This window comes from Typopeltis vanoorti, chromosome 9 (assembly GCF_054136105.1).
Source record: "Typopeltis vanoorti isolate ZY-2024b chromosome 9, IOZ_Tvanoo_1.0, whole genome shotgun sequence".
NCBI lineage: Eukaryota > Metazoa > Arthropoda > Arachnida > Uropygi > Thelyphonidae > Typopeltis > Typopeltis vanoorti.
The window spans coordinates 486,239-509,231 of NC_143557.1; the positions used below are offsets into that span (position 1 = coordinate 486,239).

The 22,993-nt window shown below is 34.2% G+C and overlaps 1 protein-coding gene across 2 annotated transcripts in view; it reads right to left on the minus strand.

Annotated features, from left to right (window-relative positions):
• Positions 1-22,993, minus strand: part of Arpc1 (Actin-related protein 2/3 complex, subunit 1A) — a 380,782-nt gene that overhangs the window by 46,827 nt on the left and 310,962 nt on the right. For both annotated transcript variants that reach the window (XM_090398241.1, XM_090398242.1), the window contains exon 10: positions 14,952-15,052. In XM_090398241.1, coding sequence (XP_090254367.1) covers positions 14,952-15,052 — 101 coding nt within the window. The remainder of the gene's footprint in view (positions 1-14,951; positions 15,053-22,993) is intronic.

Below are 22,993 nucleotides of genomic sequence, written 5' to 3' on the forward strand. Positions count from 1 at the left end.
ATCCTTCCTCTTATTTGCCACATAATGAAAGAACTCTTTGGGATTTCCTTTGGCCTGCTCGGTTAGATTCCTCTCATAACCTGATTTCGCCTTTCATGCCCGAGTCTTTACTGTTCATGAGTTTGCTGGTCATCTTTCTCTTTATATACCCTCCACAGTGCAACTTGTGCTTAATGATATTACTCATCCATCTAACTCCTACCTGATTAACCCTCCTTACCTTAGGTATACAATTTAATACTGCTTCCTCTAGATGACCCCTAACTATTTCCCATGCACTACTAACATCCTTACCGTGCAGTGTTTTATTCCATAACACATATTTAACCATTTAACCTCCTAAGCTTGTCATAATCACCTGCCTTGTAGTTCCACATATACTTCTTGACAGAATATTCCTCATGTTTTACAATCTCCCAAGATAAGCCTGCATAAGATAAGCACTTTTGCCAATTGGAGGCAATGTTGCCACCTTGGTAATGGATAGCTCTTCTGATTCTATGACTAGGTCAAATACTCTCACACCCCTAGTCTCCTCCATCACATGCTCCCTCAAGTAATTATCTCCCAAGTAAGTGTATAAATTCCATTTCTTTTTACCACGTAGTCTTTCTCCCTTCCTGTCTTCTATATCTCCAAGGATGAAGTCCCCCATAACAATCACTCAACTTGTATTCATTGTACTAATTTGGCAATGTATATCCTCCAGATCATCTGTGGAATTCCTTGGCCTATAGCAATAACCAACTGTATATTTTGTGTTATAGGCCTTAATCTCATACCAGACTGCTTCAAATTCATCCCCTATCATCAGCAGCATCCGTCTCCCCCCCTTTTCTACCTTCTCTATCTTCCCTGAAAATACTAAACCCTTCAAATTCTATTCCTGTAACTACATCATCTGCTATTAGCCAAGTCTCACTAATTCCTCTAACTTTTGGCAAGGTTGCAACAACCAATGCCAAAATCTCCTCTTCCTTGTTCCTGATACTTCTGGCATTAGTATATAGAAACTGCAGCACCCCTTTACACCCACAACCATCTTAACTTACTGAATTGACTACTTTATTCAATATTTTTGCTTGAGAGATTACTAGATTCTATGCTTGCTCGCCTCATGGGTGCCTTCACACAAACTCACCTGCTTCAACCCTAATCGCTCAAGTTCTCCTTCAGCATGCTCAGTGAACAAAGCTCTCTCTCTCTCTCTAGAGAGCTTTGTTCACTGAGCATGAAACCATTTAGATGTAGGTTATCAGCATTATACAAATTCTCCTTTCCATCAAATACACACCACTGATCTACAAATCCTACATCATTCTTTTTGCACAACCTACGTATAGACTAATTAGCTAGCAACACCCTACTCTTCCTCCTCACTCTTCAGTTTTTGCCTCTTCTAACAACTCCTTTACATCCTCCCTCATAGAATACTTCTTGCCTCTCAAAACATTTGTGCCAACCAAGACAATAATTTCCTTTGACTTTCCTTAGCATCTGTGCTAATACCGTGCATTTTCACCAGGAAAATATGATTTGGTCACACTTTCATTAAGTATTCCCCTGATCATCGAGTCTCCATAAATAATTTTCTCCTTAATTTGGTCTTTATTACTATTTTTGGCTGCCTGCTTCTTTCTCTTCTTGGCCCTGCTAAGCTCTTGCAAGTCTTAACAAAATCCAAAGCATTATACTATATCCATTCCCCTTGTCAAACTGTACAGTAATATTATTATTATAGAACATGAGCATGACCATCAATTAGTAAACCCATGCTGTTCACGGCAAAGTACAGTTTCTTGGTCAACCCATTTCTGGATTACCAATCATTCTTTCCACTCCTTAGGAATCTTCCCTGAGACTCAAATAGCCATTTCAGCTGAACACTCTTAGCATCTGTGCTGATAACAATCACTTCCTGCTGCCAAATTCATATTCAGTTTGTGAAATATCTCTAATACCTCCTCTTCATACACACGTTTTTTCATCCAGTGAAGAGGAGGCAGTGAGTGTAATGTTGCATACACCTGATCAATCATTTTTTTTAGAAATGTGGACATTCAGTTGAACAATCTCTTTTGCATTTGTCACTCACATACCAGCAATTACTTTCTCATATTCATTTGTTCCTTTACTTGCAGCATAATGATAAAATTCTTTTGGATTGTCTTTAGCTTGCAGAGCCAGGTTTCTTTTCAAACTTCGACTTAGATTTCCATACAACAGTTGTGAAGCTTCTGGCCTACTACTTATAATATTCATAATTGACATCATCCTTATGCACGGTATCCCTTCCACAACATCTTTTCTTTACGAATCTTTCTTAATTAGACTACACATCCATTTCACTTCCACCCTATTTATTCTTCAAACTCTAGGGATACATTACAATATTGCATAATTTAAATATTTTTGAATGATTCCCATGCACCGTCAATATTTTTTCCATCCAATAAATGATATCAGCAGCACAGAACTCAGCATAACTCCTCTGTTGGTCATAACTTTCTGCTTTGCAGTTCAGCATGTCACCTTTTTCTGAATGGAACAATCATAAACTTAGACACTTCCCAAGTGAGCACTCAGGAGTGCAGCAGTAGTGTCCGGCACCTGTGTGCAAACCTTTAGTTGGCACCCCTATACCCCTCCCCCAATAAAAAAATCATTATATAAAAACGTATCAGTGAGTAAAAATGAAATATACAAAATATATCAATTATAAGTTTATTGAACAAAAAGCATAAATTACAAAAAAAAATGTATTAAAAACAAACATACAAGAAGGGTACAAAAACAACAAAAATAATTTGGAAAAAATAAAGTAAATAAATAATAGTAACTTACACGTATATAAAATAGGAACATATTAAACATTATTGGGTAAATAAATATTTAAACAGAAAGAAAAATCACTTAGTGAATTGAACTTTTCTAGTTTTCGAATAATATCATGCATATCAAATTGATCCAGAATATCTGATATAATGATATTGATATAATGGCAAGATTTGAAAGTCTGTCTTTGTGGAGTGCAAGTAGTTTTTAATAATTTTAAGTTTAGAAAAGGACCATTCCATGCTACAGATACCAGTAATGACAAAAGAACTGAAGAGCTTTGGATAAACTGTGATTAAGTCGTTTGAATAAATATACTGAATTATCTGATATATATCATTTTTAAAATTAGAAATAAATGGTTGACAGTGTAAAATTTCTTCGCATAAATCGCCTGCGTCAATGTCTGAATGATTCTCGTGTGTTAATTTTTGTCATAACTTTTTACATCCAGATTAATAAATATTCCTTATTTTGTGAAGTACTTAATACAAAAACTGAAATGAATTCATATGTTCTTTTAATAAAGTAAATCTTTCCTGACAGATCAAACATTACAAAGATTGTAATGTTTGATCTATTATGCAGAGAAAAAAAATTACTTTGAATGAAATTTTAGGATCTACTATATTTTCATTTTCATGTTCATAATCAAATTGTGTTGTCTTTTTACATCACCTTAGTGGTCTACTACTCTACTACAAAATACAGATTCTGCATCAAATTTTGCTGCAAATAATTTTGAGCGTTCTACAATTTCTTTGAAAGTTTCATCAGACCTATAATCATTTATAAATTGATTTAGATCATTCAATGCATCTAAAGCAAGTTGGAGATTCATAGATGAAGACTGCAGTATTTTGCTGACAAAATTCAGTTCATTTAAAATATCATATCAAATCTTTGGCACCATGTGCATCGCACATATGGCCAGCACACCCCTGTGAGTACTTCATGATCACTGTCACCAACTGGAGGCAGAATAGTAATGTCTTTAACTGAAACATCCTCTGACACTATAATCAAATCTAACACTTTTCGATCTTGAGTTCCTTCTATCACGTGCTACTTGAGAAAGTTGTCTCACAACAGCTCCATAAATTGTTTCATTCTTCTGAGATTTCACTGCTTTGGATCATTGTTTGGATAATTAAAGCTCCCTATTATGATTAATCTTTTTGCACCCATTGTCTTTATTTAGTGATGCATTTCTTCATCACTAGTAACTGATCCACAAGGTCTATAACAACACCCCACTATGTATCTGATCTTGTTAGATTCCACCTCACACCAGATGGCTTCAAACTCACTGTCACATGAAAAAACGTTACTAGTATTACAATCATAGGTCTCAACACTAACTGGATTCAAGTAATTCGATATCATTAGCAGCATGCTCCGGACTCTCCTCTCCTGTCTATCCTTCCTAAAACTACTGTATACATTACACTTGATGCTTGTCTAACTCTGATTGCCAGATCTCTCAAATAATACTTAAAATCTGAGGTTCCAACATACTTATCAAAGCAACAAACTATTTCTTTGTTTCTTATACTTTCAGCATTTGTGTACAGACATGTTACCTGCATGCTTTTCTGTATACTCTTCTCTCTAGTCTGTGTGATACAATTGGACAAACTGCAGATCTTTGCTCTTATCTAGTGCCTTACTTATGCAAATATCCTATGCGCAAGCTTGATAAGTCCAAACCAAACTAACACAAAATCATTCTTCCCTCAATAATTCCCATAATTATTGACACAGTTAGTTACATAGCACTGTCGCTCTTATATAGAGATTCTTACCATTCCTCCCATCATAATTTAGTTTCCTCAATTTGAAGTCTCATATAAATTGATAATTTCTCAAGAATCCCGATACAAAATACATTAAAGTGTAGGCCATCCTTCTTATACAAATTCATTTTTTCCACAAATTACGTCACACATCCAAAAAGCAATTTATTCTCTCTATACAGCATACACATGAAATCTATCGCCATTATAGCCCTTGACTGCTGGTCAGTGATGATGGGAAAATGATAACATATCATATCTAATTAAATCATATATCTAATTAATATACTTAGATATTTTTATACTAAGTATATTACTTAGATAAGTAATATACTTACGATTTTTATTCTCTCATTCTCAGTTCTTCCAACAATGCTTTCATATCTTCTCTCATACTGAACTTATCTCTAGTTAAGTCATTCATACCTACTAGAATTACGGTCTCTTTTGGTTTGCTTTTCTGTTTTTCAATTACATGAGATATATTTTTGTCTGGGAAAACTTGAAGTTATAATTTGCTTATCAATGGCATGTCTGATGATGTTGCCATACCAAATAAGATCCTTCTTTTTTACAATCGACTTTACTACCTGCTTTTTGTTACACACAAACTAACCTGATTCCATACTTTGTTGTTTCTCATTTTGCTGCTTAACTTTCTTATCTTCCCTATTTTAATTTAATTGCTGCTCAAACTTTCTGTAATTTCAGCATCTATCTATCTAATAATCTGCTTTAACCTTGCAATTTTGGAGATTAAATTATTTTCAATATACTCTTCAATATCGTCTTCAGTGGGGGGGGGGGGAGCTTTCTTGTTCTCTACTTTGCTGTTCTTGTTATCATTCCATTTCTTGTGAGCTTTTGGCACTATTCTACTGCTGTATTTAATATTGCAATGTAACACAAATATGTTATAAAACACAAATTTTCTATGTAAAAAACAGATAAAAATTGCCGATTTCACAAAAGTATACCAAATAAACCGACCACTCACAATGTAGCTTGAATCCGATATTTATTTCTAACAAATTCAACTAAATAATCATGTCATATGCAAGCACAATATGTTTAATGAAATTTATTTTTCTTAAAGTAATTAATCACTGTTTCTCTCCCCCAGCACCGTTCCATTAACAAAAATAATGTATTATGTAACAAATGACTATCTCATTACTATCTAATATTTAATCAATACCAAAATGTAGTTAAAATTATTTCTACCTTATCAGTTATCCTTAATTTGCTAACTCTTAATCTTTATGATAGTGTTCTCCACTTTGCTGTGTTTTATAAGGAGGATTGCATATAGTTATCCTTTGAGAAATGCCCTTCTGTTAGCCAAGATACTACTGAGATAATTTAGCTTATAGAAGGATAGTCAAGCCATGCCATATGAAGAAAGACACCTTGGTCCTCCAAACATGGTTTTTTTTGTGTAAGGTTGATATCCTTACCAAGCAAAAACTGTATTCCTCAGCTTCAAAGAATACTCCAATTGGATACAGTTTATGACCAGGAAAAAAGTATACTTATTACAAGATGTAAATATTAGAAACTTGTAACAAAGAATGAAAGAGATTATAGAAGAAACATAAACATATACAAAATGCAAACAATGTTGAAAATTCTTCTTCTTCTTCCATAGTCCTGAGCTTTTTCAGTTCAGTCCAGGTTTCCCATCTCAGGTAAGTGGTTTTGGATGTTATCCTCAAAGCACTGCTGCAGTCTTCGTGCTTCCCATCAAGTTGCATCTTGAATGTTTAACCATTCTCTCCACACATCCAAGTTATCTCAATCTCCAAGCTCTGATTTCATCAGATAGAATTGTGGATCTACAGAGTTCATATAGTTCTTGATTATGTCTTCTCCATTCACCTGTTGTATTATCTCTTACAGATCCAAAGACTTTTCTGAGGATTTCATTTTCAAAGATAGCACCTCTGTAGCGCAGGAAGAATGGTACATTGTGCCCTTCAGTAGGAAAAGACCTAAGTTCAATTCTAGTTGTGATGAGAGGAATCTTTATATGAATTTTTTCTTCGAAGGTTAGTTGATCTCATATGGAGAATCAGGTTTTTTTCTCCCAGAAACTCGGGGTTTTTCATCTCATGTACAGGCAAATTGTACACACTCAATTTACAGACAAAAATGCTGTTGGTGGTAGTGATGGGCAATAGATAGTGTTGATGGTAGTTGTCTGTGGTGGAAGAATTAAGTAGTAGGTGAGACAGTCAGATGTGTACAGTGGAGTGCCCTCCCATTATGAGTTCCTGGACTCCTTGTGAAAATAAAAGATCTGCAAAGCTTTTGCATTTTGGTCTATTATGTTCCAGGTTTCTGTTCAGCATAAAACAATATATTTAATGATCATCTTTGATATTTTTGTTTTAACTCAGTTTGATAGAATTTTGGGAGATAGTAAATGACAAGATCTACTAGAGGCATGTATTTTTTGTACTAATTTGATTATTGAGTAATCAATGTTCCTTCTTCTTGGCTTCGAGTATTAGGCAATTGTTTGCCTGTAATGTTTTCAAGGGTTTAGAAAATCTTCTGCTCATCTCCTCCTGGGTCTTCCTCATGGTTGGTGTCCCTTTGGTTTATATTTCCCAGGCAATATTTGGCCATCTGTCCTCATTCATTCTTTCTACATGGTTTTTCCAGTTCTTTCTATAGTCTGTGATGTCTTCTGTTATGTTAATTATGGATAATTGTTTTCTTATTTCTTTATCTTGTCTATTCTTTTATAGCCTGCGAGCGGTCTTAGGAACTTCATTTCTGCAGCTTCCACTTGTCTTTTATCTCATTCTTCCCAAGTCTATGTTTCACTGCCATATTTTAGAATTGGTTTGGCTATTATTTTATATAGTTTTACTTGGGTTGAGTCCACGCGGTTAGCCTAGTGGCTTTGCGCTTCGCAACCATATGCCAGGAGGAGTGTCCTAGGTTCGATGTGAGGAGCTTAAGGATCTTCCTCAGTCATAGCCAAGTTAGCCGGTCTTGGGCATGGACAGCAGGGTTTTTTCCGCCAGTTTATCTGGCGTTTTTCATCCCGCAAGCAGGTAAACCGGTCCGGGGATACACTGATTACAGTCAGGAATACTGACCCAGCCATAGGTCTGATTCATCAGCCAATGCCAGTTCTGGATCCCGGATAAAATTGGGGGGGGGGGGGGGGAACTAAATGGTACTGTGAATGCCCATAAAAAAGGGGAACACAGTATCATCATATGAAATTTATTTTTTTTTACTTGGGTTGTTCTAGACATCTGTTTATTGAAGTGTCTGTTCAAAGTTCCAATGATTGCATCAATGTTCCATGATATTTTAAAGAAGTGGCATTTTTAAATTTGAGGTTATTTTTCCCCTGATTGTGGTTTCTACATACTTTTAAATATTCAGTTTTATCCTGGCTGATTTTTAATCATAGTTTTTCAGCAGAACTTTCAAGTTTTCTGAATGCTATTCTAATATCTTCAGCATTTCAGTTCCACACTGGATGCTGAAGATAATAGCTTGCTGTAAACATACCTATACAGCATGAGTGGTCAACTATGTGTCCTTTTGGAGTCAAAATTCCATTAAGACTTAGAAGAGCCGCAACCTTTGACTGATGCGATGGCATGGGAGTAAGTAAGTGTGCGCATGGCAAGGTTGTAATGAGCTTGTAAGAACTGCTTTCACTAATTACACACCCAATTTTAAGGAGCTTACTAAGAAAATCGACACAAGGAAGGCTCTACTAGTAAACAACTAACTAAAATTATTGTTTCGACTTTAAAATTATTCTAATTGTTCAAAGTAAACTTCATTTAATGTTTCGAATTAAACCTTTGACTGATGCGATGGCATGGGAGTAAGTAAGTGTGCGCATGGCAAGGTTGTAATGCTTTCACTAATTACACACCCAATTTTAAGGAGCTTACTAAGAAAATCGACACAAGGAAGGCTCTACTAGTAAACAACTAACTAAAATTATTGTTTCGACTTTAAAATTATTCTAATTGTTCAAAGTAAACTTCATTTAATGTTTCGAATTAAACTTTTTTATTACAGTAATTTTTATTAACCCTGTTTTTCTGTCTCTTTTTTTAAAATTTTGTTTCTCTTTTTTGTTGTCTCTTTTAATTTTTTCCTGCATGTGGCACGTGATGCAGGCCGCATGCAGCTCACAAGCCACAACTAGAGATGAAATTATGGATAACAGAGAAATAGGAAGGCCTATTAAGCGTGTGAACTCTGTCTTGCAGTATCGACAGCAAATACCACAGTAAAGGATCTCACTTAACAGTCAGCATGAAAACAACCATAAAAAAATGTGAAGGCACACTAATGGAGATGGAAAAATTGCTCATGACATGAATGGAAGATCAGATCCAGAAGCATGTTCTCTTGAGCCTTATGACAATAAAGACTAAGGCAAGAAGTTTATTTGAGGACATTAAGGGGAAATATCCTGAAGGAGCACAGTTGTTTGCTGCAAGCATGGGTGGTTTGCATATTTTAAAAATCATGCTGGCTTTCAAATGGTCAAATTGTAAAACATATTTGGTGTGTTCAATGTTAAAAAATTGTCCAACTGGATATGGTGTGATATGTACATATCTTTTATGTATTTATTGTAGAGAGGCTTATACGCTGGTTAAACATGATAACTAATAATTAAGGAATTGACAGCGTACACTAGAAATATAAATTAAATAAACTTTAATATATACTTTCCAATATTTCGGCAAACGTCACATTGCCATCTTCTTGGGAACTTAATACAAAGACAAGTGCATGCAAGTACTACATAACAGCAAATGAGAACCGAAGCTAGGAAGCTAACGTTTTCCTAAAGTCCTGATGGTGCCGAAAGCAGTCAAATATTTGCAGTAAATGCAGGTAAAAAGGATTATGCAAATTTTACTGTGCGTACGTGACAGCAGCGCCACCAATTCAACTTAAAAAGGGTTTGGAACGTTGATGCAGTTATTCGAATGACTAACAAATTGTGCTCAACATGCATCCTACCTTGCCTCAACATGCTTTACTTGTTAAGTTGTTTTACTTTAAACAGTGCAATGCTGTAACGGCCCTTCGGGAATTTAGAAGGCTTCATAACCTGCGTACAGGTACTATGTCGGTCAGCGCATTGAAAATCATGTATGTAGTTCAGGGGACCCTGATTCTGATGAATAAATCGTTATTTCCTGTGAGTTCAATCACTACATTAATTTCTGTGTCTCTCACAAGTTATTTTAGTTTAATTATTATTATTCTTATTATCATTGTAATGTGCCACATATCCAGCTGGAATGAGTGACGCAGCTGTTGCTTACACCGTCGAAATGTTATTATTCCATTTTATCTGCCTTTAATGCAATTATCCTCTTGTTTTCGGTCTGCCAGCACCAAAATTTCCCATATCGGCGACTTTTATATTAAATTTTTCTTTTGCGGAAATCATCTCCCCATGCCTTCAAAAGTCTTGATATAAAATTTGGTCTCATACCGTTTATTGGTTTTAGCTACAGATACCTCTAAAGAGGGAAAGTTATTTTATGGCCACTCTGTACAAGGCCAGATATGATTTCCAAACTGCTTTTGCAGTCCTAGCACTACAGGCTGCCCACTGAGGTCTAAATATTCTCCTGTTTTAAGTACTTCATTTCCAAGTTCCTTAGAAACACTAATTCTCTGATGTTTATTTGAAGTATGATATGTTTTTCTTTCTGTTGTTTCGATTATTTCTCTTGCTTACTTGTGTGATGCAGATTCATTATGTTCTTTCCATTTTTTTTTTCTGATTGGCAATTGCAAATTTTCTTGGTCTGACACGCGAGCTTTGACAGAACACTATTTACACTCTCCTGAGATGTGTAAATGTTTAGCACTTTCAACATTTAACGATTCTACTTTTGAACACCACTGACACTCCACATTTTCATTGCTACCAATATTAAGCCACTCTTATTTAGTTTTAAAATAATTCTGTTGTTTTTCATTCCAAAAATGTAATAAACTGTCACCATCTTGAACTTATTTCTGTGCAGCATTGCAAGACACTTCAGGTGTTGAGTTTCAGAGGTATCGTAATTCTCTCGTTTGGTTCCTGGCAGATGTTCGTAAATGTTTTGCTCATTCAGAATTTGAAAAATTTCCAGGTTGCTGTTCAGTGTTGCTATTGTTTACTTTTTTCAATTCACTTAAAAAGACATCCAAAAAACACTGCCTTTTCATTCCGAGGGAGTGAAGCAAAGAAAATTTTTAATAATTATAAATTGAAATTAATTTTAAAATATCATATTTGAACATTAAATCTTTCTGCATGCATCACCGTAATTGTTGTTGGCTGAGTGTTGTTCAAGTGATCCAAGCATACACGTCAGAAAGAGTATGCATCACCCAATAATGCACAACTGAGATGTCAGTTTCAAGCATGTTTGGACTTGTCGGCAATTGGCGATTGAAATTCGAAAGTGTGGATGTTTGTAAATAAAATGAAAAAACAGATTGAGTATGTCGGCACGCATGCATCACCACTTGTGACAAGTCCCGATTGTGCATGCACCGATAAATTGTATTCAGGTGTACAATGTGTGTTTCTTCCTTAAATCTAAGAATATGCCTGCGTTTTCTTTATTTTTAATTTATTCATTTAACTAAAGGCATTATCAGTGTTCTCCCCAGAAATTTTTACCAGGCAGGTGGAATTAAGCATTAGCCGGGCGTACAAAAATTTTGAATGAGTTAAGAAAGACCCTTTTTCATAAATTAAAATAGTAATTTGATTAGAAATTACTTCAAACAAGGATAATATTTTATATGTAATTATAACAAACAAGACTAGGATTTTTCTTATTTTCTCATTAAGTAATGAAAAATCTTGTAATGCTCACAGCTTAAAATTCAACACATCAATTCTTCTCTTCTTCTTAGACACTCAGTTGTCAGCAGCTTTTTTGTAAATAAAATCTGTTGGATTTAGTCCCTCCAGTGAAATCAGCATCAGATTATTTAGAGTGTTCTGACTGATGCGATTCCTCATACAGGTTTTTATCCTTTTTAATGCAGAGAAACCCCGTTCACATTCAGTTACTTTTGCTAAATTTGGAAGACTCTGAGCTCAGATGGTGTTGCTAATTTCAGCAGTATTTGTCTTGGATCTAGATTTTTGTATGACTGTCCATTAATCATTTTTGATGCAACTGCCCATTCTAGTTTAATACTTTCATAGTTTAAAACTGCAGGACTTCCATTTCTAGAATAATAATCAAAAAGAATCTCAGAAGTTTCAAGTTGATCATGACTTTCTGCATTGAAAAACAGGAAATGATTGGCATATCTGGAAATCTTGCTTCTAGCTGTTTAATAATTGTGCCTATGTATTTATCATACATTATAGTCTTAAACATAATAACATTAGAATCTGAATAATCAATGTGAAGGTCTGACCATTCACCTGAAAGATGCTGATGAAGATTTTGAAAATGACTCCAGGAGTCTTTCAATTCCATGATGGACAGTTTTCTGGCTTCTAAGACTAGCTCTATTTCGGTTAAGTCAACATCTTGCTTTTACCACGATCTATACAAGTTAGATAAATGCGGTAACACATCTGAAAGCATCATTAGTGAAGCTACGAAATTGTATGTTCTGATATATTTACTTAAACCTTCAGCTGTGATATCATTTTGTTCTGCAGAATGTATATTTTTTCAGTATTTTTAGTTCGAATTCACTCAATTTTCACAATTTATTTCTTTCAAACATCAAAATTATGTCTCTTTCGTAAAAGATCTTTCCAACCAATACTGTTGTATTCGAGATCCTGATTTTGGTCTTCTTCTGTGTACAGATCTAATTTCAAATGATAAAATAGCAATCAACTCTTGCATTATTCTTTCTAAGGTATAATGTGTATTTTTACCAACGTTAAGATGTTCTAAATAGGAACAGCCCATAGCCTTGCAATGCTCAAGCAATTTTTCAAATAATGTAGTATGTGGTAACTCATTTTTCGCTAACCAATACGTAGATCTTAAAGCTCCCAGAAAAGCATCTCTCTGCAAGTTATTCAAAATTGAAATTGATTTTTCAATTTGCCCTATTCCAGTTTCTTCTAGTATATGTTTTTCAATTATATCTGAACAAGAATCAGTGTTTAACTTGCTTTGTTCATGGTCAACCAAGCTTTCTTTTCGAAGTCCTGTGCATGGCATAGTTACACAAGTCACTTCCTTGTTTGTGGGTAGTCTCTTTCCGTATTTCATAGATGTGGAACACATCATTCAATTATCTTTCACCACTAACCAATGGAATTTTTTAAACCACTCACTGTTAATACCCAATAAGCAGTGTTTAGACTGCACGTTTTACATTTGAAAGAGACTCTGCAGAAATCGATGATTCTGTTGTTGGTTTGGTGTCTTCGCTACTACGCTTATCGGTTTCATCTTTCTTAATATAACTTAATATGACTTTTTACTCATTATGGGGTAATTTAATAAATACAAAATATCATTGTCATTAAATTAATCAGAACAAATCACTAAATTGTGCACTGATGACAGTAATATCCGAGGCACATAACACAATTTCATGTTGCAATTTTACTATTTATAAGTATTAATTACTAGGAATGGGTATCACTCGAGACTGATGTCATAGTCCTCGAGAGTTTTGAGAATTCCCCGAGATCACAACTATATTTGATGTGTAGGACTATTTTCTTTTACAAAATAAAATATTAAATACTTGACTCACTATCTTCAGACAAAAACCATTATTAAGAAAAATAAATGTAGATTTTTAACATCAATTTTTGCCTTCGATTCGAATTTGCTCAATTTTCACAATTTATTTCTTTCAAATATCAAAATTATGTCTCTTTTGTAAAAGATCTTCTTTGCAACCGATACTGTTGTATTCGAGATCCCGATTCTTGTCTTCTTCTGTGTACAGATTGGTGTGCATCAAAGTGAATATCCAAAGCTCTTGAGATTCGCTTGCAATGCAATAAACTGAGTTGGTCTCATGAGTATCTAGACTCTCACTATTAATTAAAAAATGTCTTAAGTTATTTTTCCATTCTTGCACATTATTTAGCCATGTCAATTCACAACATTAATTATCCAGGCAGTCAGTAAAACCAGCCAGGCGGTTTGCCCATTCAAAAGGTCCTGGGGAGAACATAGCATTATGATAAAATTAAATAACACCTTTAATAACCAGTATGGTTGTACCAAATGAATATTACTTCTGAAAGCATCCAAAATTCAGGGAAGCATGGAAAGATGCATGATGGGAATCAGAGATAAGAAAGCAGTTGACTGATAATGGTTGATGATGATATATAATTATTAACAAAGCAAGTTATTGAATCTTTAAGAAAAATAAATCAAGAAAAAAAAACTAGCATTTAAAAATTTGGAATGAAAACACTAAAAAAGGTATTAATATTACGCAAGCTCCACCAGAGAGGCAAGAACTCTCTGGTGAGGACCTGAATATTCATTGACCAAACCAATTTCCTCAATAAATTTTTCATCCATAACTTTCCCCCTCCCCAAAGACTATTCACTTTCAAGTTGTTGAAGGCAGTTAAAATGTTTTACCACCACTCCACTATTCATAACTGAATCCAAATATTTTAACTTAAATAAGCATCAACCACTTGGAATACCTCTATATAAGAAGGAATAACAGAGAGAATGTTGAGAAAAAAACATGTTATGTTATATTAGAGGTTGTAAAGTTTGACTTTACCCAGATTCAGCAAGCCATAAAACCTGGCTACTCAAATAAATATGGATAGATTAGTGGTAAAGTTTAATTATTTAGAATCTAACATTACATTTAACTGAAAGTGATAAACAAAACACTGAATACATATCAAAACATATGAAACAAAAGATTAAAAGATGTAACCAAAAAATAAATATGGAATTTATATAAAACAAAAATCCAACACCTACATTAACTCTAAAAAAACAAATTGCTTACATATAAACTGCAGAAATTAAAATATTAGAAAAACTTAAATGTGTGCATGTGGAAAGAATGGCAGAAAGAATTTTGTATAGGACCAGAAGTCCTATACAAAATCGTAGAAGAAAGCTAGTCTGTAAATGTGATGGGTGGAAATCAATTTGGAAGCCAGAACAGATGAAGTGCTTACCCATGGAAGGCATTTTAATCATATTTAGCAATAATATAAAATATATTTGCCACAGTTTTCTAAACATCTCTTTATTAAGACACCTGATTATGAATATGTACATTATACATGGAATATATAAAGATCTGTTCATATCAATAAAATATAAGTACCTGAATCCATCTACTTCCTTCTTTTGTGATTTGTCCAATTTATCAACAAAGCCTAGCTGGCCACTATCATAATGAAACAACACAGGACAACAATCGTGACCCTAAAAATAATGAAAATGTTCAGAACAGTAATGTTCCTGTTGTGCAGTATTAAAATAATTTTGAACATTACTTCACATCATTAATTACTAGCAGCTCTAACTACTTAAGCTGAACTGGTTGGCCAAGTGTTTCGACTCCCTCCAGGACATAGATGCTTCTGTCTTACTAACTGTGTGAAAAGGGCATCTGCGACACTACCATTTCTCCTTGCAGAAGGCTTCACTCCCAAAGCCCAATGAAGTACAGGAGTGACCATACAGTATCAAATGATATCATATGTGAATAACTCCTTAAGCTTCCACTACTTTACTCAGTTTCATCTGCTAATAGCACATGGAACTAAATTTATGGATCATAAATTGATATATAAAATACCTTTCAGATGAAGTTAACTCATTCACAGACACTGAAAAATCTGGGAGAAAGCTAAAATTGCATCAATTCATTATTGTTCCAATATATATTTATTTTTGTTTTTCAGATTATTATTCACCAAAATTACTTTAACAATAAATGTACTTTCACGAGATTAAAGTTTCATATTAAAACACTATGCTTTATCTAGCACTGGACTCACCTAGGCTAGTAGTAACCTATCCTGAAGAAATATATACTTTCAAGTCTATCAAAAACCAAAAATTGAAAAAAGGAAATTATAATGAAAACTATTGTTCACCAAAATTACTTTAACAATAAGTGTACTTTCACAAGATTAAAGAGACCACATAACAATCAGTGCTTATAAATTATGAAAATTATGAATACAACTACCTTGTTAGAGTAAAACTTTAATATAAACCAAATGTATAGGACCAAATGTACACTCGACGTTTCAACCTTCACATTAGGGTCATCTTCTGGAGTATATGTATGTATGTATGTATATATATATATATATATATATATATACACACACACACACACAAAGAAACAAGCTGCACTACATTCTACACAGCATGCTAAAGTTACTGATCAACCGTTAAAATTATTAACGGTTAAAGATAAAGATAAAGTTTTTTTTTTGAAATTAAAGGATTATATTATATTAAATTAATACTCCAATTATCACAATGGCTGTTACTTCCAATTCAGAGATGGAAAACAGTGAATTTTTTAGAAGTATGAATCCCCAACAAGTAATTCCTCAATTTTCAGGAGAAGACTCTGATGATGTATTATCTTTTTTTACTTATGTTGAGAAACTCAGAGAAACAGCAGGTTGGACAGACTTTCAGTTGTTGGTATTACTTAGAAACAAACTAATTGGTAAAGCTAAGACATATTTTTTCTCATCTCCAATACTTCGGGAAACCTTAGAATACAAGAAGTTTAAGGATGAACTAATTTCTAAGTTTTCCCATACTAGGTGCTACGTTAAAACCCTTACAGAACTCCACAAGTGCATGCAAGATGACAAGGAAGATGTGACTAATTATTTTACCAGGTTGATGAACATTGCTAGATCTATGAGGGTGTCCCCTACAGAGAAGCTTCACTTAGATTGGATTGTGTTTCAACAATTTCGACTGGGACTGCATAAACATTTAAGAGAGGTTATTTACAAAAAAAGGGCTGTCAGTTTAGAAGCATGTTACAGTCTGGCCAAGCAAAGAGAGAAAATATTGGAAGAAATGCAACAAATATACTCCATAAGACAATCACTCACTCAAGATTGTAATGATCAACTTACACCTTTACCAATTCTTGAATACCTTTCAAACTGTAAAAAAGGGAAAGAGATTAAGAATGAGGAAGTCAATGAAGATAACTCTATCACCTTAACTAACAAACCAGATTCGCTAGACTACGATTTCCATAGAATGCAAAGTGTAACGATGACCAAGGAGAATGGCAAATTGCCTTTAACCCTTGTACAAGGTCTGATTGGAAAAATTCCGTGCAATATTCTGTTAGATACTGGAGCCCATATATCAGTTATTTCTAACTCTATGGTGAATAAACTTGTTGATGACTTTTCTGATAACATCACCCTGATTCAGAGACCAGTAAAAATCACGGGAATTGCTAAAATTGAACTGATTGCTACAAGAAAATTAAATGCTGAAATTTCCATACCTTGTTTTCCAGTGGAGTTTTCACATGATCTCATTATCCTTCCTGAAGTTGCTGACACAAATGACCAAATCATACTAGGACTAGATTTCCTAGAGAAAAATAAATTCATGTGTGACTTTGCCTCTGAAACCATTTCCTTGTGTGGCGTGAGTCATAAATCAATATACAATGAAGACAATGAAAGGAAACTATGTGACAAGATGGAGATTGAGACCTTAACCCTTGAAGACGGATTGAGTGATAAGAAAAGAAAATTATTGCACGAAGCTCTTAATTTAGCAGAATCAAAAACTGATAGAGCAGAAATAAAGAATTTCATTCTATTAATCTTTCAAAAATACCCTCAAACATTCACTGAAGATATTAGCTCATTGACTTGTACAAACAAAGTAGAGCATTCCATTGAAATCACTTCAGACACGCCTATCTATACTAAGCAGTACAAAACCCCTCTTAAATATCTAGATAGACTTCAGATCCTTCTGAATGATTACGAAAAGGCTGGGATCATAGAAAAGTCTAATTCCAGATGGAATAGTCCCTTTTTATTAGTAGAAAAGCCTGATAGAAGTCTCAGATTTATATTAGATCTGCGTGAAAAAGGTCACTAAGCCCATTGACTTTCCTCTATGTAACATAGAACTCCTGACTAGTCTAGAAGGAGCAAAATATTTCTCAAAATTAGACCTAAACTCTGGCTATTTCCAAATACCTCTTAGAAAGGAGGACAGACAGTTTTTTGCCTTTACCACTCGATGGCAAAAATACCAACTCTGTCGACTTCCTCAAGGGGCCAGAAATTCAGCTATGAGTTTCCAATGTCTGATGAACACTGTACTCTCAGACATGTTAGGAAAGGGAGTCATATGTTTCCAAGATGACCTATTAATTTACACCCCAGATTTAACATCACATGAAGAAATTTTAGATAATGTATTAAATAGATTAAATTTGTCACATCTATCGTTGAAGTGCTCAAAATGTAAATTCTTCATGAGAAAGGTTGAATACCTAGGACATGTTGTCAGTGAGGCTGGAATAATCCCCACTCAAGAAAACATCTCTGCCATTCTAAAAGCTAAAATACCCACCTCCGTGAGACAAGTACGAAGGTACTTAGGAATGGTAAACTTCTATAGAAAATTTATTCCAAATTGTTCTCAAATAATGGAGCCCATAATTAAATTAACTAAAAAGGGAGAAAAGTTCGTATGGGGAAAGGAACAAGAATCTGCCCATAAATCTTTAAATTTAGCATTAACTAGATCTCCTGTTCTCACTCATCCCACTCTTGGAGAACCCTTCTATCTTGCAGCAGATGCCTCGAATAATACTATTGCAGCTGTGATAGAACAAAAGAAGAAGGAAGAAATTAGACCCATTGCTTTTCTAAGTAGAAAACTATCTGCATCAGAAAAAAATTACTCAGTTATTGAAAAAGAAGCACTAGCTATTGTACATGCCTTAAGGAAATTCAGATACATGTTACTAGGACAAGAAATTTTTCTAAGATCAGACCATAAACCCCTAACCTTTTTATCCACGATGAAGGATAAAAACCAAAGGATTATTCGATGGGCATTAGAATTACAAGAATTCCAAATACGGATATGTTATATTCCTGGAAAACTCAATGTAGTTGCTGACTACTTATCCAGGGCGCTAGATGATAAAGTAGATGAGGATATCAATGCGGAAGAAAAGATAGTGAACTTGATAGCCGAAGAAAATGAGGGACAAGAAAACACAAGGAAACCCCCACACCTTCAGAATTGGACCAAATTCTCCATTATAGAAGCACAAAAATTGGATCCAACATGGGGAGAAATATATCGACGAATCAATAATGGGGAAGGAGTCTTGGAGGAACACACATTTTTGCAGTCCTTATTTTTGGATGATGATGGCCTCCTGATGGCAAAACATGATGTCACCGGAAATTGGAAGAACAAAATAGTAGTTCCTACTGTCATGATACCGTGGGTGTTATATACCTTTCATGATGCTGATCTAGCAGGACACCAAGGGTTTTTCCGGACATGGGGGAGAATTAAAAATAGATATGTGTGGAAGGGAATGAGACGAGATGTTGAAAGTTATGTGTTTTCATGTCATCTATGTCAAAGAAAATCAAATTACGGAGGAAAGGCTCCTCTTCAACCTTTCCCTATTCCTAGTCGCCCTTTTCAAGCTTTGGCCATGGACATTGTAGGTCCACTCCCTACTACCTCTAAAGGAAACAAGTATATACTTGTTGTAATAGATATGTTCTCTAGGTTTCCTGAAGCCACAGCTATGAAGAATCAAACTGCGCAAACTGTAGCTGACAAGTTGTTCAAGATGATCATTTCAAGATATGGAACCCCCCAAACACTTCTCACTGATCAAGGTTCAAACTTTACAGCTGAAGTTATGCTTCAATTATGTAAGTTACTGAAGATAAAAAAGCTTTTCACTACTCCTTATCACCCCCCAAGGAAATGGAATGTGTGAAAGGATGAATCGTACGCTGAAACAAACCCTATCCAAACTTGCTGATAATCACTTGTATAATTGGGATAAATTCCTTCCGCACACCCTTTTTGCCTGTAGGACAGCCCTGCATGCTGCCATAAAAGAAGCCCCTGCTGTAGTTTTATATGGTTTTGAACCACTGTTTCCCAGTGACTTCAAGAACACGCATGCAAACTCAGGATTCCCGGACATTGATCAGTATCTTAACAATATGATCTCTGAAAATAAAATTGCATATGATCTAGTAGCAGAAGCCAGTCAAAACAGCTCACAAAAGGCTAGAGCCTATGCTAATAAACTAAGAACCTATAAGGAATTAAAACCTGGAAGCTTAGTACTTTTGCGACAAGATCATAGTAACAAGAGAACAGGAAAGTTTGGAAAATGTGCAATAGGACCTTATGAAGTTGTTGAAAAGACATCTCCTGTCAACTTTCGAATAAGAGAATCTACAGGAATGAAAAGAACTCTAGTTGTCCACTCAGACCGACTGAAATTGTTCAAGAAGAGATCTGACAAATTAGTCTGCCTAGGAGATTCTCTAGAAGCAATATTGGGAAAGGAAAGGAATTACCATAGAAGAAGTAATTACAGACGGAACACAAATATTACAAAACAGCCAAAACACAGTGATACTAATACAGAGCATGAATTGAATTTGGAAGAAACGATCCCATACTACAGACATAAAAGACACGCGGAAATTGTTAATGACAGTAATAAGAAACTTAATGAGGAACAGAATGAGAATAAATGCACAAATCATGATAAGGAACCAAGTTTCATCCAAACTAGGTACTACTTGAGAAATCGAAAAAGAAATATGTAATCTAGGTTCCTCCATGAAGGAACCTAATAATAATAAAAAAAAAAAAAAAAATTTTTTTAAAGGAAGAGTAAGCCTTTGTTGGATTCTAATTATGTAGAAAATAGAATAAATGTTATTTGATTCAGAATCCAACATGATTTTCCGTCACAAGAACTATATTTGTAAATATTATTTAATGTAAATAACATAAATTATAATTGATATCATATAACTACCTTAATTATGCCAAATATTTAATTGCTATCAAAGAAATGTGTTAATGGTAAATAGATTCTGTATTAAATATTATTAAACTGTTTTAATTATTGTTATGTCAATATTATAGAAGCTTATATTTGTAATTTAACTACGCATTTATTGAAATGCAAATATTCTATTTATTCTTTTTATGAAAGTTTAACGTTATGTAATAACTGAATGTAGTTGTATAGCCTAATGTAACATTCACGAGAATGTTTACGTTTATCGGTTGTCATAGAGACGCGTGAAATAAACGAGCGCGTGTGAAGTGAGTTTGTAGAGGAGAAGAGAAAATAGATACGTAGTAGTAAGTAGGGAGTCGGACGGAACTTTGGAACTATAAGGTAGCAAGGAAGTAAACTAAGGAAGTAGAAGTAATTAAAAGATTCCTAAGGATAGGAGTTGAGTAGATATTTTTTTTATATAAGTGAATCTTATAGTTGGCTGAAAGCAAAACCAGCCGTAGTAATAAAAAGAAATTATTGCCGTAATCGGATAATTAGAGAACTGGACATTCAAAGAAGAATACTGAAAAAAATCCAGTCAGTCTACAATTACAACTTATTTCTATACTACCAAAAAAGGAATTGTACAGAGTTAAACTAGTTGATGAATGAAAAATAAGAATAATTAATGTTCCTTATAGTTGTTATCTGGAGTTTTTTTTGAAGCGCGATTAGTAATGTTTTAGTTATTTAGTGTCTCGCAAGTGTGATAAATACAATTTGAAAGTGTGCTCACAAAATATTGGAAGTACTGAAGATTATTTCTGGTAAGGACAGTCATATTAGTTTATTTCAGTGTATGAAGATTTAAGTATTAGTTCCGTTGCGCTGTTTCTAACATTAACTGTAGCATACCATCGAGGCTGAGAGTTGAAAATATAGACATTGAAATGATATCTGCCGTGGTTAGTGCCTGTTATGAGTCAATCGCAGAGTGTAGTTGAGAGATACAAGGAAACTGATTAATTAAGAATTTCTATTGTAATAAGTTGGGTATAAGAACTTTGTGATTCTGAAACTGTGAATTTGTATGTGAAAGTTTGGAAGATTGGATTAATATGAATGACTTGACTTGATATGCTAACTTGACTGGGTTGTCATATTTAGAAGTGGAATTTATGTAATTGTTATATAACCATATATTAAATGTTTTGTTTGTTAATTTGAATATTGTGTTTGCCTGAATTTCTTTTTACTGCACCGTTCACAAAAATTCGGATCTAGCGGGAATCCCAGAAGGAATGAAAATAAATACCATCGGCCTGAATGAGTGAAAAGACTGCTAACTAATTTTGAATTAATCCTACTAATTCATATAGACTTATCTAAGGATAGAGTGGCGCAGTATAATAGAAATTTCTCTACCCTTAGATCAGTGATTAATTTGCAATTAGTTTTCCTTTATTTTATGAAAGTGACTTTTAGCAAGATGGCTAGGTGAATAAATTGAATCAGCCAATATTAAGTAGTCTTGATGAAGTTATAAAGCAATTGTCGACTATTACCTTGAAATCTCAAGAAAATCAAACCCCCACTACAAATAAAATTAATGAGATGATCAAACATGAAGTTGAAAAACAAAGTCAACCTATTTTAAATAGTCTAGATAAGGTAATCCGAGGATTAGATGATGTTAGACAACAAATGTCTGCTATTCCTCAATCCAAGACAGACATAAAACAAAGAAATCCTGTTAAATGTTATAATTGCAACAAAGTTGGACATTATGCTAGGAACTGTTTTTATAACAAGGAAAACTACTATAACAACAGATGGAACTCAAAATTTGGATATATGACCCACAGGAGAAATAACAGAATTCAGAAATATCAAGCATCTAATGAGAGAATGATGAGAATTAGAGGTGATATCCTGGGCTCTAAATGTGACATTTTATTAGATACAGGATGCAATGCCTCTACCATCAGGATGGATTATTTCCTAACCTTAAAGAACAAACTGCGGAAGAGCACTGCCAAGCTGAGACAACCTGTAAGGATTACTTCTCTCTCAGACTCAAACTCTGTGGCATATGAGAAACTTCGAGCAAGGATATACCTACCAGAATTTGGACTGTACGTGTGGCAAGACTTACTTGTTGTCCCCACTACTTCCAATCTAAGTTCTCACATTATCTTAGGAACAAACTTCTTAGCAAGATATCAATTTTCTTGTGACTTTCCTAAGAAGGAAATATCCCTGATGAACAAGAGGAGATATACCAGAAGAAATGAAATTCATGATTGTGATAAGACTAAGTATCAAACAAAACAGTT